The following is a 27624-nucleotide window of genomic DNA, read 5'->3' as shown; positions in this document are numbered from 1 at the left end:
TTGCATTGAATATTGGTTCTGTCTTTGCACTGAAAATTGGTTCTAATTTAACCTAACCTAATAATGAAACTACAGCAGCTCATTTTATGGGGCATCCCTCTACCATATAGAGGTATATTTAATTTCCTAAACCTAAGTGGCTACTGCCATTTGAAAGCTATAGAGTGCTGAGAAATCCACACGAAGCTTAGAGATGTAACAGAACACTTCAGCAAGTCCTAAGGTCTTCTGAAGCAGCAGCTGAACGCCAAACGGTCTATCCAGGCTTACATTTAGCAAACTGAATCCTATCCATTACGTCTGATGTTCTTTTCAAAGCGCACACAAGACATACTTTTTCTCTTACTTCACCAAGAAGCACTAGCCATAACACATCATAGACAACCTTGTTATATGTAATTTTCTATTTTGTATGATTCTGTGCAATAAATAAAATATTGGAGGATATTATTGTCCTTTGAACATAAATTTCTTAATTTCTTATTCAAATACTTCCTCTTTACTTTGTTAAAACATAGTAGTTGTGCTCTGTTACTGGCTAGAATGTAAAGTTTAATGCTGTCTATTTCTGCTTCTACTTAAATCAAAGCATTATCCATACAGCAAAGGAATCTACAGCTTAAGAGTATTGAACACTTTCTTGCAGGATGGTGAAAACAAAACATAAAAATAGCTCCAAACAGCAACAAAACCCTCTGGACAGATCTCATTTCAGGAGAAAAAATGCTTAAACACAGATCCAGTTCCCTCAAGGACTCTGCTTCTCAGAGGAACACAAGATGATTTGAAAACAGAAAGAAGTTCCCTCTGAGAAAATGTGAGATGGTATTGACAGCTACTATACATTCACAAAAATTACATGCACGCTACATCCACACGTCTTTGGCAATATTTCACTTTTTTATGAGAGGAAAAAAAGTGGCCATTACAGGTACATGCATGCATATATGCATAGTCTGTGAAAACCTAGCTGTCCTGAAATATGAGGAGAGGAATATAATTCAGTTGTAGGTCACTACAAATTAAAAACAAACAAACAAACAAAAAAAACCCGCCCCAAAAACCCAAATTACACATACACACAATTTTAGAACAATCCCTGAACAAATCTGAAATAAAAATTATGAAACTATAATGATGAAAAAGACCTTTGCCTATAACATCAAGCTTCCAATGTAGCTATGTCACCAGCTGCCACTCTAGATGTTTTCAAATGTTCTCTAGCGGCTCTGTACCTTGTAGACATTAAGACGACTTAGTACAGCTGGGTAAGTTACTGAAGCAAGGATTTAGGGTTGTGTAAGTGGGCAGATGAGAGTGGCATGCTTCAGCCCACATTTCTGGTATTTGTTTTCCTGCAGGTTTGGTTTTCTTTCTCCTCTAATATGCTCATAAGTGAAAAAAATGCCATTCTCTTTTTCTCATTCCTCAGAAGATCAAACACTATGAATGTCAAAGGTTTAACAGTTCTGGAAGGATCCTGCAAAGTGCAATAGTTGGGGCATACTGTAGTGCAACATCTGGAAAGCAATCCCAATTTCTGTCTTTCAAAGCATTTCCTTCATTACTGCTTGCAAGGGTAATGGTGAGGGAACTGCATGCTGCATCTCAAGGGTGAATTTTCCAAATTTTGGTACAGCCTTACTAGCTTTAGAAGCACTAGTTTTGTACAGGTTTTCTTGAAGATTTGTCTTGGGGCAGCAAAACCAATTACCATATAATTCTCTTTCTAACACACAGATTGTTCTTAGCTTGACAGGTAGGCAAAGTCTTTTCTTTGTAGCACAACAGGACAGGTCTTGTTGTTTTCAAGAAGAATCATACACAGAGGCTCCACAGTGTAAAGCCTGTTTTTTTTTTTTTACCTGTCTTGCTGTTTGCAGTGTTTTCAGTCAATGTCTTCAGATGTTTTAAATCAGCGCTTTTCGCTTTTTTTAAAAAAAAATGCAAATACATGTAATGAATGAATACATGTGGAAGCACATGAGGGGAAGAAAGTATAATTAATCTTGGCAGATACTTTTAAAATGTGAAGTGCTCCTCAGCAACTCCTCAGCAAAGGTTTTCCAGCTGAGTTACGAAGTGTTTAACAGCAAGATTTATTATAATAGCAGTGCTGACACACAACAGCAATTTGGAAATGCAAATATACTTCCTTCTTGTATGCCTTATAGCCTGGACACTAAGATCCACCCACACTTAGCGATGAAGCCCGAATGACCATAGACTTGTCTTCTGAGCCAGCTGTCCTTGCCATCACTTATTATCCCGTAGGTCAGCCAGGTGAACAGTTTATATGATGAACTGACATAATTCAAACAATTTTAACATGAGATCCTTACTAACACCTTGTTCTAATTGAAATGGATTAAGAAGATCTCCCACCAGCCAGCAGATCTGGAGAGGCAATGTAAATGAACGCTTGAGAATGGCATGAAATGTGACCAGAGTAGGTGCACTTGAGAGTCAGGAAAGCATCCACAGAAATCACAACTGGAGACACAGAGAACTGTGTGTATTAGGGAGAGACTGAGCAGGAGAAAAGGACGCACATTTGCTAGGTAAGGAAGCTCCTAAGGATTTAAACTGGCTTAGAACTTTCTGATGTTGGGCACTCAGTGGTTTACTCCATAAATGTGTTCTTAGGTGAAAATATTAATTTCCAGGAAACAGAAGTCACCTATTTCTGCCCCATTAGCCATGTTCGGACATTAAGAAGCCAAGCTCTCCTCTTTGCTATTTGTTGTCTGCTAGCTAGGCTGCTCACTTAGTTTTTAAGAAGTGTCTTTCTTACACATCTAGTTCTTCCCATGCATTTTGTAGCAAGTCTGGATACCAGTGACTTCAGTGGAGCAGAACCAGTCCATGGAATTTCTTTAAAAAGCTCCCCAGGAAGTGTCCTAACTTAATGTTAATAATTTAGTTTTGATTTTAGTAATGTAAGATTAAAATTATCTGTGTAACTGAATGAACCTTTCAGCAGTTTTCTTTCTTTCTAATAACATAAATAAAAGCTCCTGAAGACTTCAGTTATCAAGCCACTGAATTACCATAGTTATTAGTCTAGAGATCAGTCTATGCTCTAGTCTACAAAAAAAAAATAATATACTTACTAAACAGTAGAGCCACTTTCTTTGCACTTCCCACCATTTCTGCATTTTATTAAACTGCATGGGGAGTCTTCACATTGTCCAACACTGCGACCAGAATTAGGGTGACCTTCTGGAGTGCCTGGTGATTTAAACTCCTGACTCATGCTGGTGCGAACTTGAACATCAAAAATGCAACCTCAAAAGTAGAAAGAAAAAACAAATGACATTTAAAACAGATACAGGAGTCAAACCAACCAACCAAACAAACAAGGGCAGTGTCAAACCTCAATGAATGGGTTCCACCACAATGTCTTCAGTGGATGGGCAATCGTATTATCTACATCAGCTAAAGGTATGCTGTCTATTTTCTGTTCAGGCAAATGAGTGGGTGATTTTAAGTTCATTCATTTAATAATAGGTAAAATAACAAAAACAATTTCTCAAGGAATAGAATACAAAGTCAGTGACAGAGGAGTGACTAAGTGCAATTTTGTGTTTACACACACATAATCTTACAGGAATGCACCTATATCAGATAAAAGCAGTCAAAAAAAACCCCTACAAAAAAACAACCTAGAAAAAAAGAACAGACACCAAGAAGTCTGTTTAATGTAAAATTTGTAAGAATCCAGAGTTCACTGACTAATATAATGCAGGCAGGGAATGTGGGCTTGGATTTCCTTAGGCTGAAAAGGACCCTTTCAGGGAAAGACCCAGATTCTCCCCTTCCTAAGTGAATGCTTCAGTCCCTGGTACACACAGATCATGTCACACATGACCACATTTTAAAGTAGATGCATGATGCTCTTTTAGGCCCTTAATGTCAGAAAATAATTCAAAAATTTAATGTATACTAATAAAGGTAAACACTTCTAGAGTCTGTTACTTGGTCCTGTGGGCAAGTGACCTGGTGTAGTCATGATTTTATTATCAAACTTTTATTACTTTCCAGTAACAGTACAGCTGCATCCAGATTACTGATGGGAAACGGTCCCTAGTTTATGTTAAGTCCTTAAATACAGAAAAGAATTGTTTGGAAAAATGATAGTTGTCACAGACCAAATATATTTCAGGGACTATTGTAAGAATTTATTTATAGAGATGATTGAGTGCCAGTGCCTGGATCTATGCCGTGACATTCTTTTAATTTGCTAAGACGTTGGTATCCCAAGTGAAGAGAGGAGCCAAAGCTTCAGAGTGAAGCAGAGATATTCCCTACTTGCTACCTCCAAGCTACTCTTATTTAGCCTGTGGGCTTTCTGGGGATTGCCCCTTTGGAGAGTCTGTTCTTTCTAGTGACTGCACACAATAGTTAATCTTATGCATCTAATTTAATTCATCAGTATTTCTTAATCACATTTCCAGATCCACATGCTTATTTATGTACTGCAAAGCTGAAGATTGTGCCATATAGCGTATCTTTTTTGATCAAACCCTAAGTAACTTTTCAAAATATACCTGAACATCCAAGTGATTTAAAATCACATTTAAAGGTAGCCTTAAGCACTTTTGAAATGTCATCCAGATCTATACATAAATATATACAATTTTAAAGCAGAAAACAGGTTTTAAACCACTTTATTTAAACCAGTACAATAAATAAAGTATCTGGAAATGCTCATACCTTTCCAAACCTGATTTATACAATTTAGCTGAGATATGGTGAATACCTGTAATGCTTGAAATCATGAGAATAGTAGGTATTCAGTAGTGAATGCCAGGGGCTCTCTCCTTAATATTAAAGGCAAGAAAAGGCTATGTTATGAAAGCTGCAAGCAGTCATCACACTGTTTTTAAAAAAATCACTTAATATGAGTTTTGCATGATTCACTGAAATCACAGGAGAAAAAACCTTCCATCTGAAAGACACAATGAATGTCCAATTGTGAATTTTTGTTACGGTCATGTAATTTATTTTGAACAAAATGTAAGTAATATTTATAGCAAGATAACTATTTTACCTACAGTTAGAAAAATTATAGTAAAAGTAGTTTTCATAGACAGGTTTTTCCATATTATACATTTTGTAGTTCTGTTTATATTGACATAAAACTGGTAAGTCAAAAACTCATATTAAGCAATTTAAAGATAATCTAGTTTGATGATTATTTGCAATCTTCATATTAATGCTTCTTTGCTTTTAACAGAGTTGGTTTTAGGCCAATGTATGCTCGATAAATCCTAACTAACATTTCATCTGTTTATCAGTAGCAGATAAAGCATGTTCTGTTCTCCTGAGTCTTGCTGGAGTGCTAAAAAAAGCAGCTCAGAGCTCTGTGTAAATAATGGAAAGCACAGTGAGTACCCAAGAATTGGTAAGGTCGTCATGGAAAATAAACTCACATTTGTGTTGATGACTAGTTTAACAGCACCAGTAGAACATCTAGGTTAGCAACAGTTCTTGAGCACTTGTAAACAAAGCATATAGTAAGTACAAGAGTATTTTGGCCCAGATTGATGAGTTCCACTGATTTTTTCATTTAATTTTCTTATTTCTTCTAATTCTTAGTTAGTGGGATGCAGGTGAAGGACTCAGAACAGCAATTTGAGCCTGTTGTAGCAAGTACTATACAACCTTCTGCAGAGGGATCGGCTGATGAATGCGCCTTCTTTCTGACCTGAATTCCCTTTGCTCTGCCAGTTCTGGGCCTCTTAAGGAAAGGCTGCCAACTATTCTGAATAGTGGAGAGGTTTTGACACAGCCAAGTGTGCAAGAGGAACTCAAACAAGTTTCTGAATTTGTGAGTTAACTTGGTTTGATCCTGAAAATCAGTTTGATGTAAGCTGAAATCAGATGTAACAAGAGCGTGCATTTACAGAGGATATAGTACCTTCTTGTTGGTAATCTTTTCTCTAGCGACTCGTTAGACCACACTTAGAGCTTTCTGTCAATGACTTTTTCTTACTCTCAATCTGATTTATAGCTTTCACCCCAGTCAAGCAAAGTTCACATACCACCAAAGAGCCACCAAGAATGGATTAAGGAAACTGCAGAGATTATGATAAAAAATATCACTTCATTACTCAGCTTTATTTTTTTTTCCTGATATATCCTTATTATACAAAGATTTTTTTCCAAAATTTCCCACTATTCTCCCTTACCTGCTTGTTAGCACTTGGTACTAATATGACTGAAAAATACAAAAGCAGGCAAGAGTATTGACAGAAATAAATACACAGATAAACTGTGGTCTACCTGAATGCGGAACTGAATTTAAACATTTCTAAAATGCTGCCTCTCCTAAAGTGCTTTCCTTTTCCCTTGTTTTGATTGACTGCTGTGAGTAGTGGGGTGTTTGTCTAAAAGAGATGGTTCCCACAATGACTACCCAGTGCTGCTCTGAGCTCTGACGCAAACACCCAGAGGTGGTATGATATGAGTCATATCAAATTGTGATGCAAGAGGCAACGCTGATTAAAAATGACTTCAGAAGTCACTTTCCTTCTGTGACATCTGTGATGCAGGAACATAAAGAAAAGTAGTCTTTGCCCAGGCAAGCTTGCAATGTATTCTATCTTGTTATGAACATAAACTTAGATCACAAGGCTATATTTGTGTCTATTTGGAATGCATCTGAGTTCTGGGTTTACTTTATTTGAAAAAGTGACTGCAGGAGCTGGAATTTTATTTACTTCTTTGCAAAATGTGAAATCCTGATAGCCTTCTATAATGGAATGACTGACTGGGTAGGTGAGGGGAGAGCAGTGGATGTTGTCTACCTTGACCTCAGCAAGGCTTTTGACACTGTCTCCCATAACACCCTCATAGGTAAGCTCAGGAAGTGTGGGTGAGACGAGAGGACAGTGAGATGGATTGGGAACTGGCTGAATGGCAGAGCTCAGAGGGCTGTGATCAGCAGCACAGACTCTAGCTGGAGGCCTGTAGCTCACGGTGTTCCCCAGGGGTCAGTACTGGGTCATGTCCTGTTCAACTTATTCTTCAGTGCCCTGGATGAAGGGGCAGAGTGTGCCCTCAGCATGTTGCTGGTGATACAGAACTGGGAGCAGTGGCTGAGACCCCAGAAGGCTGCGCTGCCATTCAGCGAGACCTGGACAAGCTGGGGAGCTGGGCGGAGAGGGACCTCATGAAGTTCAACAAAGGCAACTGTAGGGTCCTGCCCCTGGGCAGGAATAGCCCCATGCACCAGTACAGGCTGGGGCCGGCCTGCTGGAAGGCAGCTCTGCAGAGAAGGACCTGGGAGTTCTGGTGGACAGCAAGGTGACCATGAGCCAGCAGTGTGCCCTGGTGGCCAAGAAGGTCAGTGGGATCCTGGGGGGCATTAGGGACAGCGTGGCCAGCAGGTGGAGGGAGGTGATCCTCCCCTGCTCTGCTCTGCCCTGGTGAGGCCACATCTGGGGTGCTGTGTCCAGTGCTGGGCTCCCCAGTTCAAGAGAGACAGGGAGCTGCTGGAAAGGGCCCAGTGGAGGGCTACAAAGATGATGAGGGGACTGGAGCATCTCCCTTATGAGGAAAGGCTGAGAGAGCTGGGCCTGCTTAGCTGGGAGAAGACTGAGAGGGGATCTGATCAATGTCTACAAATAGGGTGTCAAGAGGATGGGACCAGGCTTTTATCAGTAGCGCACAGCAACCAGAGAAGGGGCAACAGGCACTAGGTGAAACACAAGAAGTTCCTTTTGAATATGAGGAAGAACCTCTTTACTTTGAGGCTGACAGAGCACTGGCACAGGCTGCCCAGAGGGGCTGTGGAGTCTCCTTCTCTGGAGACATTCAAAACCCACCTGGATGCAACTCTGTGCATCCTGCTTTAGGTGAACATGCTTTAGCATGGTTTAGATGATCTCCAGAGGTCCCTTTCAACCCTGCCCATTCTGTGATTCTGTGAGAATTATTTATGTGAAAAGGTGACTTTTTCAGCATGAAAGAGGTTCCTCAACAGTTCAGCTTTATGGTAAGAGCTTCTTTTGCCTTTTTATTCCTCCATTTAATACTATTTGCTGTCAAACAACAGATTGCTTCTATAGCCATTCTTCATCCTATTTATGAACAGGGCCACAGGAAGAATCAGTTGCTCCTCCCTCTCTGCTCTTCATTTATTTCTAGATGCAAGCCCTGGCTCTCCATCAATTGCTTCTATGGCTAGAGACTGCATCCTGCCATCATGGTAGCACACGGCATGAAATGCAAGAACTTTCCCTCTTTCCCTCCCCCTTACACCAGTTTTTTCTCTCACTGTCTCAGGAGATGCGAGGTCTCGAAATTCAGCTGCAACTTCTGGCTTTTTCCAAATAATTCTCTATCTCATTTTATGTAGGTGAGTCATAGTGTTGCATTGTGCAGACCTGAGCACGAGAGTTGGTTTTATACTCCACTTCAGATTATCCATAATGAGCAAACTGAGTCTCTTTGGCCACAAGACTTACAGCTACCTAAACCCCACATTGATTATTTAGAGCAGCTACAGTATGCTCTGCTACACACCTCAGAAAACTCTCAGAGCTTCCTTAATTACACTGTTATAGGACAATGAAGAAACCCCAGACACTTCAGTAAAATATCCTACCATGTTCCCATTCACAAAAGGCTCTAAGCCCTCAATAAGCTACAAATTCAGATGAAGCTCAAAGTTCAGATGCCTCAGAGTCCACATGAACTTGGCTGCTTCATGTGAGCTCTACCTTAACTAGTTTCTTCTGCTTCTCACAAAGTCTGAAGGAAGTTTTCTAAATTGCTCAAGGTACCATCAAACATTACTCAGCCTATTGAAAGAAACTGTAGGTGCTAATGCCCAATTTTCCTAAATTTAAATTTCCCAGTTTCCTCCCCCCCCCCGAAAATTACTTGAACAACTGCTAAAGGCATGCAGGTAAGGGAGGAAATGGTCTGAAAAAGGGTAAAAATCCTAAATGATTGCACGCTGACACTGAGGACAGTCAACCTTCAGTAGCAAAGCTGACTTCCGTGTTTCTCGATCCAATAGTGATTGCTTATAAAATGAGGGGTACACTCTGGTATTAGAAGTAAAATGCTTTTAATAAACCATGTCTTTAAAAGCAGCCAACAGCAGCTTTCCAAAGTCTGAGGATCTTAATTAAGTATGTGCTAAATAAATTTATCTTGACTGTCATTTCCAGAGTTTTTCTGTGAGGTCCCTATAGCTGCAGTTTGGCTGTAGTAAGAAGATTCAAAACTTTCTTTTATATTGGTGGTATTGCAGTTCCCACTCTGGAGAAGGGCTATGGAGGTTTATTTCTGACCCCGAGGATCCTGAGAGCTGAAACTGGGGGTATTTCTGAGCTAGAAGAACAAATGAGATGCTGACTACATAAGAAAATGTCATAGGGAAGCGTAGCTTCCTTGAAAGTCAGTATGCTCTGGAGAACAGAAACAAGCTGATGCTGGGAACTGGAGCATGGAATCAATTAGCAAATACAGTAGACATAAAACTGTGAATGATAGGAACAAAGAGAAAACTGTCCATGTGCTACACATTTGACAAAATTTTGAGGTAGAGACTTCTTTTTAAACAGTAAGAAAAATCAAGAAATAGTATGCTAACAGTACATGAACTTTGACTTTTTTTGGGGGGAAGAAGAATATTAATCCTGCATTTGTAGAAATTTGGTCATTGTAATACAGTTGCAACATGAGGAACCTGTAAAACTGGCAAAAGGTTTGTAGTTAAAGTGAAGCACCAGAGACTCCTGTTGGTCACCCCTAATATTAACATGTCTATAAAAAAAAGCCAGAAGTACTTCATAAATATTGACACTATTAAAATACTGGCATAGATGTTATGTTTTATGATAGGCCAATTTGAACCTGTTAAGAAGCTATGGAAAGTCTAACTATACAATCCATACTTTCTGAAAAGGTGGAGAGAGATGAAATGTTAATTCATATGACTTTCTGAGAGAAAAGTTGATTATAGGATAAGAAATTGATTTTGAGGAAGTCTCTGTGTAAGAAGAAAAAGTAAGGAAGCAGCTGGAAAAGAGGCAGTTACATGGTCTTAGTGGAAATCGAGTGTAGGAGTGTATGAAAATGAATTTTATTGCTATGCTTGCCTTTCTAAATGTGCCCCCAATTTTATAACTGAGAACTCAAACTTTGCTGGCTATGACAAAATGTTTTCTTTTCATTTGAAAGGCTTTCTAGTGCTTAAAACATTGGTTTTACCTCATATTGAAGTCTACCTCATAAATATTGAGCACATTACTTCTATGGAAGTAAGGAATGCAAATAAAGAAGCATCATGAACAAATTCTTTGTTTCACTGTTGATCTGGTAGGAGTGTAATTAAGATTTCCACGGAGCTTCAAATAACCAGTTTTGAGGTAGGAATTATTATCTGTTAGAAAAATAGCTCAAATACTCCTAACAGGAATTACTTAGGTCCTGTCTAGAGACCAAGATCATGATATCAGGAAAAAAAAATTGGGAATCCATCGTGATTTTTTCAGCATGTTTTCAGCATGAAAACTATTACCCAAACCAGCACTGCCAGGGACAATGATCAGAGCTATCTGGCAGAAGAACATAAACTACTTCACTGCATAGAAAGAAAGTCCTTTTGAAGCAATGCTGTAGAACAGGGACAGATAAGAAGAAATGGTATCATGGCAAATATCTATTTTTATTGGAAACTTAAAGTATTAAAAATATTTAGCGAAGACTTTCTTTGTATCCTATTTCTTAGTTATCATAGTGACATAATGAAAAAGCCACAGAAAGCTCAGCCAAGGAGATCCAAGTTTGCTTTCTTGTAAGACAGAGATTTTACATCGTTATTTCATAGGCAACTGAAACAATCTAACACATACTTTAAAAGGAAATGAAAATAGTATAATCTTTACCTTGAAAGCTGTTCTTAAATCTGGATCCCTTTGGTAGGAGTTCTGGAGTATACTCACGATAGCCTCCTAAGTAAAACTGACTGAAGACATTGAGTCCAACAAGTCTCCCAGGGGAAGTGACAGTTTTATTCTTCTGATCATCCACCTTTCAATGAAACATTTTTATTTGTCACAACAAAGAATTTAACTTCTTCAGGAACTACTAATGAGAAAATCATCCAAACTTAGCAGAGAAACAAAAGTGATTTCTAAACTTCCCTTATAAAATGTAAAAAAAGAGAATTTTCATCTAAAAGCTATCCTTTCTAAAGGAAATAATTTTTTACCTTCAGCCAGCCTTTTTGGAGATATCTGCCAAGACGGATGACATGAATACTGAGTGTCAGATCAAGTGGTTTACTAATGATTGTTGCCACGCCAGAACCTAGATTGTAGCTATATACTACTCTGCCATTACGTAGGCCTAACTCCAAGAAATCATCTCCATTCAAACCTGAAAAGACAAAAATAGAGTAACTACTTATTCCAGGATTTAGTAATACTGATGCATAAAATACTCTCCAAATCCACTGAAAATATATCAGTTTAGGAAAATTTTAGCGAGGAAGGTTTTAATCTTTGTGTGTATTTTTAATATTCTCTGTTTGACTTGTAATACTATTTTCAATACTTTTGTGAATTTAAAACAGAAACTGCAGAGATTTTGAACATATTTATAGGCTTTTTGAAGAAAATTCTTTTTCACACTGGAGTAGGTTAGTGACATCCACAAAACCTGTTGAGCCTGGTGGATTTAGCAGTCATTGCTGTTCTTTCTCTCTCCCACATGAATAAATTTTCAACTTTCTCCAAAATCTCTAAAAAAGGAAAATTGAAATTCCAGGTTGCATGGGAGAATAGCCTATGACTTAATTCTATTCCAGTATGCTTTCAGCTTTCATGGTAGGTACTTTAACAACCTCAAAACTTGAGGGTACCTGCTGCTGTGAGGTATGGGGAGCAACAGGGATATGGGCCTGAAGAAGTTCTAGCAGCTTCTGTCAAGCTCAGTAAGCTGCCCTTGACCCAAGAGTGCCTGGAGACTTTATTGCAGCTGCCCCGATTAGGGACAGTGTATTTGTTATTGAAGTTTCCCTGGTCAGAAGAGCCGTACGCTTTAATTCTCTGAAGTCTTCTTAAACTTTCAGGTTAGGAATGACTTTCAGTTCATTCATTTGCAAATTTGCAGTAAATAGTTTTATTTATTTATATTTAGAACTACATGCTATAAATGTAGTCTGTGCTTTTCAGGTACTATACTATAAAATCTCATTTGAAAGGTTTGAAGACTGACATAAAGCCTGTGAGTAAGAATTCAATTCCTGGACCCATTTCTGGTCATCCAAGTAAACGGATTTTTACACTGGTATCTTTGAAGCAAATTCAGTCCCTCTTCTCATATAGACAAGATTGGAACTATCATTAGTTAGAGAAAACATAACCAATTTGTTTCTATTTACAAACCCCACACTTTCCTTTGCACATGCTCATAGAATGGTAAAAGAACTGGGATACAAACAATGGTAAACAGGAAGAATGTTCTGTCTTGGATTAGGATGTCCTGAATTGAAAATCAAAGCCATCAATGTCTTTTTACAACTCTCCTGTGAATTCAAGCAATTCAGTGCTCAATCTCATGCCTGTAAACTGTTTTATTTGATGTTTTCTTAATAAGTTTTAATAAGGCGATCTCATTTTGTATTTCTTTTAGGGAAGGTTTCTTCCTACTAGTCCTTGCAGGGTCATATGGCAGCCCTCATTTCAAATGCGTGTCTTGATGCTCCTGCTCCAAGTACATGGGGAATTTGCTTCACTTGCGGAAGATAAAAGTGGGCTTTTCCTCACAGGAAGCAATGATACGTATCTCATCCCTGCACTGAAGTTCTGCATACTGGTGTTTCACAACCAAACCTGCCATATTCCCCTTATCTCATAGGCTGTAAATGAATATGCTGCATTAGCAATGCAGGAAGGGGGGCAGGGAACAGTACTTTGATTTTTCTCTACAGAAGTTTGATTTTTCTCTACAGTTACTACTTTGATTCAATGTGAATATATATAAAAATAAAAGCTTATTGCAAAGAATTTGGATACAGAGCCTTGGTAGAAAACGTACAGTTGCATTCAGTTCAACAGAACACACACACTGTTCATTTTCATTACAATGATTTGTTCATTACTGAATGAAAGCCCATTGCCTTCAGTTACACTGGAACATTACAACTGAAGGGCCTCCAAACTGAAAATATAATTTTTTTTAAATGGTTACCAAAGTTTCTATTTTCAGCAGTGTCAAAATGTACTTACATGATTTGGCCTGTAAAACTAGGGGAGGCACTTTAAAGATAAAGTGTTATTTAAAATGCTGTCTGAATTTTTAAAAAGCTTTCTTGGAAATGAAGTACATAAAACAAATGCAGCAGTGTCAGCATTCTACAAAATCGACCTAATGATGAAAATAATATTAATTAATAGCCTGCATAAACAGGACAGCTTTTAATTGTTTTGTTGGTTTTGATTTTTCAGTCTTACTCCTTGTCCATACCAAGAATGGAAAAGAAAACAGACTCTCAAGTATGATTCAAAGAAATAAGGCAATCTTAAATTCACATTCTTTTTGTTGATTTCTGACCCACATATTTAGGAATTAAAAAATGGTTGATTTCTACTTATGCATTAGTCTTACAATGACATAATTTTACCGACTTAGTTTTTCTTGGACTAATATAAATGCAAATAGAATCAAATCCCAAACGCTTCAACATATTACACTTCCGAGGTCGTAGGTTAAGTGACTTAAATATCTTAACTATGCAAACCAATGGTGGTTATTTTGTAGAGTATACACTAATAGATGGATTTGGGGGAAACAAAATTCCTGCTTTTTTTGCTTTTGTATCTGTTATTAGCTCTAGAGTATTTGTTACTGAAGTTTCTCTGGTCAGAATAGTTTTAATTCTCTGAAGTCTTCTTAAACTTTCAGTTTAGAACTTACTTTTTTGAAAAGAGCAAGTAAATAATTTCTTTACATTTAGGACTACATATGCTATCATTGGCAGGAATCCTTCAAAATAAGATTGTATTTTTTTGGGGGGGGACAAGCACAGTACCTTTTTATTACAAGAGGGCAGAAAATGAAACTTGAAATTATCTGTTTTAAATTATTTTTTACTGTCTTATATTTAAACACTGCAGCTGTTGAAAAAGCAGACCTTTATACATACCACATACACCTACATTGCAGTGTCCTGCAATACAGAACTACAGTAAACACCCTTTAAAAATAATTTGTGAGTGCAGATGTTTGATATGTATAAATAATCTCATGCTTGAGTTGCAAACAGCATACTCAGCAGCACTTTCCTCTTTTTAGATGTGTACTTTTTGAAACAACCAGTGCTTTTAATTTTGAAGACCTTCATATTCACCGTTTTTCTAAGTCCTGAAAATTATTTAATTCTAGTCAAGTGAATGATACTGGCTTTCTTTTTTCAGACTTCCTTTCTTTCTGTCTGATAATGAGGACATCAATATTTATATATATACATACCTCCCTCCTCTTCTTTCTTAAGTAAGGAACTATACTTGCAAGTTCTTGGAACGGACAGATTTGTTTATTCCAGTGTGAAAGCAATGGTAGTTAGCATGTATTCAGCCTCAATTGATTTAAAATTAAAGAAAAACCTTATTTTGGAAACAGGAGACAAAAACTGCACACTTTTGCAGTACTGCTATCTAAATATTCACAGGGCAAGTGATACAGGTAGATTTGCTTTTGTTTTTACATTATTACTCCTAGTTATAAAGTAAGTACTGAACAACTATTTACATAAGCTTAACATATCTTATGGCCCAACTTCGCTCCTTCACTCCAGACTTCCCTTCCCCAACAACAAGCAGTGCCTGTGGGCTGGGGTCTGTGATCAGTATGTGGTGGTTTCTCTCTGCTGCTTCTTCCTCCTCACACTTTTCCTCTGCTCTGGCATGGGGCTCTCCATGGGCTGCAGTGTTGATGATCTGCTCCCCTGTGGAGGCGGCATGGGGGTCCTCCTTTTCCTCCTTTCCCTTCTCCTCCTCCTCCTCTGACCTTGTGTTCCCTCTGCTGCTTCTCACTCTTTTTTGTTCCCTCCTGTGCTCTCTCTGTTGGGGTGTTTTGCCCTTTCTGAAATACATTTTCACAGAAATGCCACCACCTTGCAAGTAACATTTACGTGCCCCGTACATGTACAGACTGTGGCAACTTTTGTCCTCGCCTGTGGGAACAGGAGATGTTTTCCAAGTATTCCAAGCCAAGTCAGGGGTCAGCCGTAGCCCCCAGGCTCAAAGAAGAGGATGTGTCCCCTGTGACCAGGGGATATTGCGAATACCGTTAGTCTGAGTGCTGTCAGAGGTTTGGTAGGAAGTGAGATACTACAACAAGGGTGACTTTTGATTGATAAGCTTTGTGAGGGAAAGAGGAAAAAGATGTTATACATCCCTGCGTTAGACAACGTTTGGCAGTACCTCACAAGAGGTTAGCTGCGACATCAGTGTCCATGGTTTAGGCAGAGATGGCGGGGGGAGGGGAATTAGGTAGGGTACTGCAAGAGAATGCTAACTGTGAGAAATGGGATGAAATGGAGAAAGGGGAACATGTAAACAGAATATTAAAGATACTTTTTTACAGCCAGATTGCAGGCTCTGAAAAACCTCACATTCCTCATGGCGAGGGCATTGTTGCTTGATACTCAGTAAATTCTTAGAACAACAGCATCTCCTCTCGCTGAGATAAGCAAAGTTCACTTGGGAAGAAATACTGCTTTCTGATAATTAAAACGAGGGTTACTCAGTCTCCTCATCCATTTTAAATAAGGGGAAAATAAATAAAACTGCTACAAAGTAATTTACCAACACCTCATTGTTTCTTAGCCTTGCCCACAGCTGGTGCTCTGCTGCCCATCCATCATTTGACATAGGGCTGCAGAAATGCATTACTACTGTACAGCAGTGTGCATGACAAAAATGATATGCAAAATAATAAAAAGCCAGGTTTCTGCCTGACAACCACATAATAAGCCCAGAATGCCAGTGTTGTGGTTAATAAAAATGACAGCAATAAGGATTTTTTTTTGTTCAGTTCAGCTAAATACAGTTGCAAGACCTACGATTTAAAATGACTTTGACATTACAGGGTACACCCTCCAGGCAGACTTTTTTGAAACAAACTTTAGTGCAATGTTTCTTTTATTTTTAAGCAATTTTTGCTATATTTTCTTTTGATTATTGTAACTGAAAAAATATTCAAGTTATTTTGCACCATCGGTGCTCTACATTTTATATTTGCATTTTTTCTATCCTGAGTAAAGACATTGGACAAATTGGTATGGTTTTGGTTGATCACATGTCCTACAATTTCTGTAGTGAGAGTTTGAAATTTAGTTCCCAAGGTTGCAGAAACATGTCTGAATGTGATGGTTCGTTCTTGTAATTGTAAAGAATGTTCTAACAATTATTTGTGTTTGTACTATAAAAGTGTTATGTATTAATGTTATAAAAAATTATTGATGGGGCCACTGGCTTCTGAAAGCTGCTTTCTGAATGACTAGATGGAAATGTTTTATGTAATGTCAAATGCATGCATCATTTCTACTTGGCTATGCAAAAAAGAAACACAATATTTACTTCACCCACAACAATAAATAATTAGTAAATGAAAGGAAAAACTGCCTGGGAGCGAAATGTGATAGCAAGAGAAAGGAAAAGCTGCCTGGGAGTGAATGTTGACTGTTGCAGGAGTAAAATGTGGCATGAGGGGTGTTAAGACCTGGAAGCAGTTAAAATAGTGTTGAACATAGTTCGGTTAACAGGGTCACCCAGACCTGACCGTATTTTGCTGAGGTCTGGAAAAAAACTTAGCAAAGTCTGATTCACACACAGAGGCAGAGCAAAGTTCTGAGTTTAAATATAATCACAGTAGTTTAATACTTATTTGTGTCAGGCTGATTTGTATAATCAACTTGATCAATCAATTAAATGAGTTTGTGGATGTTTGTCCATGTACTGTGCCAGGGTCTCATGGCACACTGAAGTACAGTTGATCAGCCGAGCTGCACTAGCTAAATTTAACAAGATCTTTGCAAATGAAAAGTAACAGGCTGAATTATAGATACATTCACAGATACAATTCACAGATACATAACCTGCCAGGCTGTTCTGAGTTAACATGTTTTAGTTTGCATTGCGATAGACTAAATATCTGACTCCCGAAGTCTACCACAGGGAGAAAGGGGGAGAAGTTCCCAGAGGGTACAGGAACTTAAGTAACTTCATAGAAAACAAGACGTAAGAAAATATCAAATGTCTTAACAAAGCAAATAGAGATGTGATGCACGGCAGTTGTTTTGTGTGGTATACATGTAACAGCATAATGCCTCCCCAAAACTGATTTTTGATAAAGTAGTTTGGGACCTCAGATCTAAAAAATGCTAATAATAATTTCTCCCCTCTTTCATCTTCCTCAAGTATTAATTTTCTGATACTGTTCAGCATAAGCGTAGGGTTCCCATACGTCATGGGCCGTATCTACCAAATTCCTGATGTTTTAGATATGGTATATCACCTACTGTGGAAATAGAGATGTTACATACCTAAATCACTGTCCTGCTGTGATGGGTTTAGATCTAAAGGTACATCACCAAATCTCCCTCCTATGCTTTAACCATCCCACAGAACAGCTCCAAGCCTGAAAGTTAGCTCACGCTCCAATTGCAGAAACAATTAAGGTAAAAATAAGTAAAACATTTCCTATGATCTGTTAAGTGTAAAGTAGTTTCTAACCTGACTGCTTTAATCAGCATTAACATTTCATTCAATTTTTCTCAATTTCCATCAATATCATGGGTGCTGTGTGGACAGTAACGCTAAGCTGGACAGAACACAAGTAGTACTATTTTAACCCATTTCAATGCTGAGGCCATGCCAGCCTGCCACAGTGGGGTGCTGTGAAGAGATACCTAAATTATTGCTAAAATCTTATTACAAATATCATAAGCAGATATATATAACCGGCTTCTCAGCTATGTTAATCAGACCAAGCTGAATACTTCACTACAGACATTGCAGCACAACTTACTCATAGCTAGTTTGTGTTAACTTGCATTGAGTGATCTCAGGTTAGGGTCTTATTTTACATAAATAGCACAGAGTCCAATTCTGGCTGCAGGAGAGTTGGATTTCAGTATTGACAGTCCTGTGGGCCATGAAAGTGCAGCCACTGTGACAACAGCAGCAAGTCAAGGCTGCTCCTGTGACAGGTCATTTGAGGACACAGGAAGAAGAAATGGCAAGGTGGCTGTGGCACCTTGGATAGACGGATTGATTTTCCAATAAAGTAAGTATCAGTGGAAGAAGATTTGCGGCAACATCTCTCAAAACTGTATCAATCAATAACGAAATTTATGTTTATGACTGAAAAGAGAACCTTAATCTTCTGGTTTCCATTTATTTTGTTCAGAAATACGCTACCTCAAGTGTTAGATTAACTTTTGACTTTAATTACTGGAAGCAGTTATACTTCTCCTTAATGAAAAGAAGCATCTATAGAACTTGATTGCTTACTGTGTGTTTACAAAGCAATAAAGTATTAAAGAGATTATTTTCTTCCTAATGAAATTGTATCCTAAAAAGAATCAAGAAAAAGCTGTATATATTTTTATCCTACTTGGTTAATGAATATTTGAAAGCCTGTAAGGAGAGGTAATAAAAGTAAAGCTTACCTTGGCCCTTCTGTCCAGTGAAAAAAATCAGGTTATCTTGTAAAGCTGAGTAGTGGTTTGCCAACTGAAATTTCAAGTGGAATTCATAGTAGAAGGTGATATTTGGGATTGTAGAATAAGCCAGAAATGAGGTATAGCCAAAGACATCTGTGCCACTGAAACTTGGTTGACTAATATTAATAGCTAGATGGAAAAAAAATAAATCAGTGTTAGGGCAAATTCTTTAACATATATATTTGCAAGTTCTGTTTAATAGCCTGTTGTAGAACTTAAAAGTTAATAGAAAAATACTAATAATTTGATATATTGTAATATTTTACACACATAGATATAGTTTGGCTTTCCTCTGAGTGTAATCTCTTTAGTTTTCAGCTTTTGTAAATAGGCGTATTTTACAAATGAATTATTGGCAACTAGTGCCATCTTCTGGATTCTAGTAACATTGTTACAAATAGAAGCACACTGCAAGTTTTACTCAAAACTCAGACAAAAGAAAACATACAAAGAAATTCTCCTGTTAAAGGAAATGCCATCTCTGACATGCATCTACGTGAAAGTGACCACAAGGATGTGCTGAAGAGGTTAAGGAATAATAATTCTTCACAGGTAGAGAAATAATAAAAAGCAACATCACAAAAGGATGAATTTGCAGCACAGTGAATATGACCTACATGAAGTATATTGTTCATATTACTTGCTCCATTATTGGAACTGTCTGAATATTCAGGAATTGGGTATCTAAAAACGTATAATTTACAGCACTGACAAATTATTTACCCTTCCCTCCCCCCCCGTCATTTAGGTTCAATTTAATGAAAATTTCCTTTATGCTGGGCACTGACCAAGCAAAGTATGTAGGTTTTTCTAAAAATACCTTTGCCAATTACATACTCCTGCTTCCTCCAAAGCTGTGAAGGCTGCAGGTTCATTCAAACACCTACTGGTTTTGTGACACAGAATTTTATGCTGAGAAAAACCGTGGGATTAGAAAAGCAAATAAAAGCTAAATAAAATCAAATCTATACATGTACTTGTACTGATAAACAGTCCATAGAGCACTGGTACTAAGCACCCACATGGCCCCAAAGGACTTCTTGCTGGAGCCAAGTAGCCAGGCTGCTGTAGTCAATTGTTGCAGTTGATGCTCAGAGCAGAGATAATGTAATGCTTATACTGACAGTATGATTTAGTGAAAAACAGGAGAGGAAGAATAGCTGAGTAACGCTTAATCCTGAAACACTGGGTATGGGGCTTGATTTAAAAAATTCAAGCAGCTATCTCTAACCTGAGAACCAAATGTGACTGGATCCTGCTTTACTAATGAAGGCAGTAGGAGGCACTGGAAGGGGAAGGAATATGTAGCTGCTCCATGTACAAACCAGATTGGGAAGTGCTATTAAAGAATTATAATATTCCCCAAGTAAATCTATGTTAGCCTAAGTACCTTTAAGCATCTGGCCCTAAATACTTACCGTGCAGGAGACACAATCACACATAATTTTAAAAATTATACCACCATCTCCAGTTTGTGGAATTTGTTTCTATATTTGTAGCCTGGGAAACTTGCCATATTGGCACTGAAGTGTCAGACGTTGCTGGAGTATCTGCATCTGGCAAAAGGTGTAGACGTAGGCTCTCACAAACCTTTTCTAGCACAGACTTGGAATCTGCAGCAATACAGAGTGTACTGTCCCATTTATTAAGCACTACTTCACACATGTGGCACATTATGCCTTGTTCTGGGATCTTAAACGGGAGCCAGGAAATTTCCATATGAAACAGTGATTTTGTCCTAATTAGAAGAAAACTGGCAATGAGTTTGTTCTCGGCCTAGTCTGACTGAACGTAACCTCAAGTCTCAGACCTTTGTGAGTCATGTGCTGCAATGGACGAAAAATACAACTCTGCCATATTTAAACTTGCTGTTGGCTGCAGTTCATTAGTATTCCCTCAAATTACCTGACCATGCCTGAGGGAGGCTCAAGTTCTTATTGTGCTGCTCAGGAAGCTATGACAAACAGGCAGCTCCTTTAATGTGAAGTATTCTTGTTTGGTCCCCCCCCCCCCTTTGTTTGTTTTTCTTTTATTTAATGAAATACAAAATATTTAAGACACAAGAAGATTTAAAATAAAGGAGGCCTTTGTATTTATTGTCTTTTACTGCTGCCCTTTATAAGGCAAAAGGCAAATTCTACCATGTACCTCCACAGAGCCAGGTAATTTATTTCACTGACAGAGACCACTGAAGAGTCTATTCTTGACAAGTTATTCCCAGCAGGGTAAAACACTGTATTCCCAGGATGAAGTATGCCATTGTCTCAGCTGTTTCCTTGAAGATTTCTAACTGGTGAGTTATTTTTTTGCCTTTCTATTTGCTCCTTTCAGCATTCTCTATAAAGATGGACTGAACATTGACAAAGGAAGGTCCTGCAAAGTGATCTACAACAGCGGGACCTGGACGTAGAAGGCTGCTACTCCCACTGACCAGGTACTGCACAACATACAGAATATTGTTACATATACCCATATTCTTAGATTATTAGTACGTGCCAGTTTCAATTTCACTGCAATTTGGACACGTCCTGTAACAAAAGGCTCAAAGATCTCAATTTGTACTTATAACTAAAATTTAGTTAAAAAACCTAAAATATATATAACTTATATGTCATTTAAGCAAGATCAGTTTTAGCTCATGAGCTGGGGGGCAGAAAATTCAGGGCTACTAAGACCAGACTCAGCTTTTCTTTATGCATTTTCTTATGTAACAAAGTGATAGATAGATTTACTGGGTGAAGGTTTTGTTGGAGTCATAATAAAACTGTGTTGATAACAGAACTGTTCCTATTCAAGGTTACTAAAAAAATATAAATCTTTAAATAACTTTACCTAAAATGAGGGACACGTGGCTAGTATTTTAAGAAGTCAGAAGTGGGAACTGGCCTTACTAAATTAAACATGTTATCCAAAATCTAGTTTCGTAAGTTCGCTGTCATAGGAAGTTGCTATCATTTGATTCCAGAGACTAGCATCACCATTTATATATGGCCTGTGATACTACATATGGTCTGGGCTACCCACAGTACTGAAAAGGTTGGTCATTGTGTCTCTAAATTGTGGTTTTGCCTATTGTTTCCTCCTGCTTTTAGGCTAAATCTAAGAATACAGGCTTGAGAGAAAAAGCTACCAGGGCAAATTGATCATGAAGTTTTATAGCAATAAATTAACAGAAAATGGTACAGAAAGATAAGCGATTTTATTACAATTGTTAATACCAGTAAATATAGACAGCAATACTCAACATCTGCAGACAGGTTCTGCATGCTATATTTGGTCAACTGTCAGATGTCAACATTTTGACAACGTCAAGCAGGTTTAAAATGCTTCTTAGACACACCTCAGCGATAGCCTGAGATTGGAACATCTTAGACAGAAGTGACACGTTCTGAAGAATATTGTGTGAAGTCCTGAAGAAGGTATAATGGAGAATGTCATCTGATAAAAAGAATTTTCATAAATAATGCCCATCTTTGACTACTTGAGCATCTCCTTTCAGCTCTTTATGGTCTTTTTACCCAGTTTTGATTGCATTTTGCTGGGGCCATGAAGTACATTCAATAACTCATCCAGCACTGTAGAGGCTTAAGACATCCCTGCTGTGAGATAGGTTCCAGATATTAACAGGCACCACCAGCCAACAGTTTTTGGGATAAACAATTTATCTCAGAATTACAGCACAGTATAAATCAGTAGTACAATTACCCAAGTCAAAACAACGGTAAATCCAGTATAGCACTAATAGTGGGCTAAACTTAATATCTGAGCACAGAAAGATTTATGTAACAGTGGTTATCAGGAGGCCAGCAGGAAGCAGGGCACGTCTTCCTCAGATGAGCAACTCAGACCCATCGATGGGTTTAGGGAGTTTCAAATTCCCAGATTGGACTGTCCTTTTTTATTGTTGACTTGCAGAAGCACTGCCTGCACTTGCTAACCTCCATCATACCCCACCTCTGCTCCCCTCTGTGCTGGTCCTCCCCTGTGTGTGCACGGTGCTTGGATGTTACATGAAACGGTGTGTGACCACCATATGGAGCTAGACCTATGTAAGGCATGTGGCCACCAAATGGAGAAATACTGTTTAAGTATATTATATATAAGTATATATAATAACATATTAGGAGCCCCTCAGGCATGTTTTATGAAAACAATTATACATTACTTTGGTTTACTTATTCGCAGTTTTCTCCACAGTGTTGAAGCAGTTTCTTACACTTAGTAAAAGTCAGATGCAGTATCTAATTAACTACCCTATCCTTAGCAGGTAGGTATATGCAGTAAGTGTTTGTAAGTAGTCCTCTGCATGCTGGTCTCTGGAAAGTCCAATGTATTTGGGAATGTGAACTAATCCTGAGTCAAAGGTTTCTATTTCTGGCTAATTCAATATATCTAGCTTGATGGCTATTCCATATTTTATCTTTTTCATGACTGCTGCTTATAGATTTTATGCCACATTTTTGATAATGTTTCTTCTCTACACTAAATACTATTTATCAAGAGATCTTTATCCAATCACATCATAAAGTTAAAGGTTATCAGTAAATGTACATCAGTATAAAACATTCAATCTTTGAGATATCTTTCATACAGTGACCTTCATTAGTTTGATTTTAATGCAGATAACTTTGCCATACTTTAACATATCTTTAACATGTTGTATTTTAAAAATTTTAAAAAAAAGCATTTTAGAATTGAAAAAATTGATAACCCTGTATGAAGGATACAGTAACTGGCAGAATTGTGTCAAGCAAGAAAACTCCACCTATTCCTTTTATTCGCTTTCTTTTCTTTATAAAGCTATGGGGCCAGAACTGCGCAGAAAATTGTATAACCTTAATAGTCTTCTTTTCCTTGAAACACAGTCCTTCAAAACATTACAAAATGTTTGGGGCTGGTTGAAATAGCAGAGGGCACAGCTAACAACACTGGGTTATCTCCCTGTTCCTGCCTAGAAACCATCTAAGCTGGTTTACACTCCTGCTTTTGCAGTGCATAGTCTGAAGTGTTAAAGAACAGATATGCATCCCAATGGGTCTGATTATAAGCCACGAAAAACCACAAAGTTAACACTGTGTCTAAACCACACACATCTCTGACAGAGTACTGAGGCCTTTTATCAACTTTCTGTCCTTGATCTTGTCCTGTGTCTCTCTGTCAGTCCTACGCCATTCATCACCGTCCTCTCTTGCATTCCCAGTATTGAACAAGTAATAAGGTATGATTTGTCCCATTGCCTCACAAACAAATAATGACAAATTATCCCATTATATAAATATATTAATATGGTTGGTTACCTACTTCGCTAACATTGTACATCATATCAGAGGTGAGCATAACAGTTAGAGGTAAAAAAAATCAACTACAGTTTGAAAAAAATCTTAACAAAGAGGAGACAATAAAGTGACAAAGGAGAAAGAGAATAATGGTTTCATTATCTTTGAGTTTTCTGTTATGAGTTAAAATTAATGTTCCTTTCAGTGTTCACTGTCAATGCATCTTGAACCACAACGTTACAATACATTGCAAAAACCAAGACAGATGAAAGGGACAGAAAGAGATGAAGACTTCAGGCTACAGAATTACAATCTGATAATCCACTTCTTTATATTATTATTGATTAACTGTGAACAGTTATCAGCTCAGTGTCTGGCTCCAGGATCAGCAGCCATATACACTGTGGGATGAGTATTATTCAGTTCTAAATGTCGGCTCACATATTTGCAAAGACAACACTGAAAAAAAAGAATGGAAATTACTGCTAAGCACTGTATTTTCTTTCCAGTCTTCTAAGCTGTGGTGGGTTGACCCTGGCTGGAGGCCAGGTGCCCACCAAAGCTGCTCTATCACTTCCCTCCTCAACTGGACAGGGGAAAGAAAATATAACAAAAGGCTCCTTGGTTGAGATAAGGACAGGGAGAGATCAGTCACCAATTATAATTATGGGGGCAAGACAGACTCCACTTGAGGAAAAAAAGTATTACCAATCAAACCAGAGCAGGGTAATGAGAAATAAAACCAAATCTTTAAACACCTTCCCCCTACCCCTCCCTGCTTCCTGGGCTTAACTTTACTCCCAAATTCTCCATCTCCTCTCTACCGATGGCGCAGGGGGACAGGGAATGGGGGTTGTGGTCAGTTCATCACACGTTGCCTCTGCTGCTTCTTCCTCCTCAGAGGAGGACTCCTCACACTCTTCCCCTGCTCCAAGCATGGGGTCCCTCTCATGGCAGACAGTCTCCATGAACTCCTCAGTGTGAGCCTTTCCCATGGGCTGCAGTTCTTCATAAACTGCTTCAGTGTGGGTCCCTTCCATGGGGTGCAGCCCTTCAGGCACACGCTGCCCCAGTGTGGGTCCCCTGTGGAGTCACAAGTCTTGCCAGCAAACCTGCTCCAGCGTGGGCTTCTCTCTCCATGGGTTCGCAGGTCCCACCAGGAGCTTGCTCCAGCATGGGGTTCCCACAGGGTCACAGCCTCCTTAAGGTAGAAGGACCTACACTCACCTCGCTACAACCTCCTTTCAGGTAGCTGTAGAGAGCAATAAGGTCCCCTCTGACTCTCTTTTTCTCCAGACTAAACAACCCCGGTTCCCTCAGCCACCCCTCGTAAGCCTGGTGCTCCAGACCCTTCACCAGCCTTGTGGCCCTTCTCTGGACATGCTCCAGCACCTCTACATCCCTCCTGAAATGAGGGCCCCCAAACTGAATACAGTAGTTGAGGTGCAGCCTCACCAGTGCCGAGTACAGGGGGACAATCACTTCCCTTGTCCTGCTGGCCACACTGTTTTGGATACCAGCCAGGATGCTGTTGGCCTTCTTGGCCACCTGGGCACACTGCTGGCTCGTGTTCAGCTGGCTATCAATCAGGTCCCAGCTCCTTTTTCACCAGGCAGCTTTCCAATCTTCTCCAAGTCTGTAGTGTTGTGTGGGGTTGCTGTCACCCAAGTGCAGGACCCAGCATTTCTCCTTGCTGAACCTCATACACTTGGCCTTGGCCCATCAGTCCAGCCTGTCTGTCTCCCTCTGCAGAGCCTTCCTGACCTCAAGCAGATATCAACACTCTTTCCTCAGCTTGGTGTTTGCAAACTTTCTGAGGCTGTACTCAATCCCATTGTCCAGATTGCCAATAAAGATATTAATCAGAACTGGCCCCAGTACTGAGCCCTGGGGAACACCACTTGTGACCAGCTGGATGTAACTCCATTCACCACCGCTCTTCGGGCCTGGCCATCCAGCCAGCTTTTAACCCAGCACAGAGTACACCTGTCCAAGCCACAAGCAGCCAGTTTCTCCAGGAGAATGCTGTGGGAAACTGTGTCAAAGGCTTTACTGAGGTCCATGTAGACACCATACACAACCTCTTCCTCATCCACTAGGTGGGTCATCTTGTAGAAGGAGATCAGGTTTGTCAAGCAGGACCTGCCTTTCACAAACCCACGCTGGCTGGGCCTGATCTCCTGATTGTCCTGCTCATGCCATCTGATGGAGCTCAGGATGATCTCTCCATAAACTTCCCTGGCACCAAGGTCAGGCTGACAGACCTGTGGTTTCCCTGATCTTCCTGCCCTTCTTGTAGGTGAGTGTCACATGGTTAACCACTAGTCTTCTGGGACCTCCCTGGTTAGCCAGGACTTTTGATAAATGATGGCTTAGCAAGCTCTTTCACCAACTCCTTCAGTACCCTTGGGTGGAACCCATCCTGCCCTGTAGGCTTGTGCATGCCCAAGGGGTACAGCAGGTCACTAACCATTCCCTCCTGAACTGTTGGGACTTCTTCTGCTCCTCATCTCTGTCTTCGAGCTCAGGGGGCTGAGTACCCAGAGGGTAACTGGTGTTACTACTAAAGACCGAGGCAAAGTCAGCCCTGAGTACCTCAGCCTTTTCCTCAGCCTTTCTGGCAATGTTCCCTGCTGCATCCTATAAAGGATGGAGATTCTTCTTGGTCCTCCTTCTGTTTCTAAAGTGTTTGTAAAAGCATTTTTTGTTATGTTTTATGTCAGTAGCCAGCCCGAGTTCTTGCTGGGCTTTTGCCTCTCCAGTCTTCACCCTGCATAACCTCACCACATCGTTATAGTCCTCCTGAGTTGCCTGCCCCTTCTTCCAGAGGTAGTAAACTCCTTTTTTGCCCTGAGTTCCAGCCAAAGCTCTTTGCTCAGCTGTTTTTAAAGCTGTTTTTTCTAATAGGCAACCCACTTTCCTCACTAGAAATTGTGGAAAGTGCAAGGAGGAAAAGATAAGTGGTGCTGGAGCTGCAGGGTGGTGCATTGCCAGCTGAGGATTCAAGGTAGAAGACTCCTGACATCTGGAAGATTATTGTATGAGGAGTTAGTGATCCATGTAACGGGTAATTCAGGTGTATTCCTTCCCCTCCCCACCCCAGTAAATACTTAGGTATTCCTTTTATTTGTCTTGTGGCATCAGTAGTCATGGAGATCATGGGCCCTATTACCTTAACTTTTTTCTGTAATCATATGGACTAGTAACTCGCACTTCTGATTGGAAGCTAAGATTTGAAATAATAAAAGTGATTTCACTGCTCAAGGATGAAAATATGAATCTGAAAAACTGATAATATGGCACTGACATTAATAGTGTGTGAGTGCGTCTCACAATATTTATGACATTCCTCACATTGGAGGAGAGGGGGAGATTAAGGCCCAGCTATAACCAAATGACTCAGAAAATAAATTCTCTTGAACAGGAAGCATAGCAACTCTGATCAGCATTCCCCAAAGTCTCTTACCACTGACCAGAAACATGCAATGCAGTATTTTTTTTTTATCTGAGGAAATTCCCTTTGGGCATCTGCTGTCACTGAACTGCACAATTTAGTTTGCAGATCCAAACAGCTCTGAAGGTGACATTGTGTGC

The 27624-nt window shown here is 39.2% G+C and overlaps 1 protein-coding gene across 1 annotated transcript in view; it reads right to left on the bottom strand.

The window, feature by feature from the left end:
- EYS (eyes shut homolog) overlaps positions 1-27624 on the bottom strand; it is an 872029-nt gene that overhangs the window by 33664 nt on the left and 810741 nt on the right. The window contains exons 42-45 of the mRNA XM_056343434.1: positions 18701-18883; positions 11234-11400; positions 10908-11052; positions 3114-3288 (exon numbers count right to left, since the gene is read on the bottom strand). Coding sequence (XP_056199409.1) covers positions 3114-3288; positions 10908-11052; positions 11234-11400; positions 18701-18883 — 670 coding nt within the window. The remainder of the gene's footprint in view (positions 1-3113; positions 3289-10907; positions 11053-11233; positions 11401-18700; positions 18884-27624) is intronic.

This window comes from Falco biarmicus, chromosome 6 (assembly GCF_023638135.1).
Source record: "Falco biarmicus isolate bFalBia1 chromosome 6, bFalBia1.pri, whole genome shotgun sequence".
NCBI classification, from domain to species: Eukaryota; Metazoa; Chordata; class Aves; order Falconiformes; family Falconidae; genus Falco; species Falco biarmicus.
This window is presented reverse-complemented; position numbering and strand designations above follow the sequence as displayed.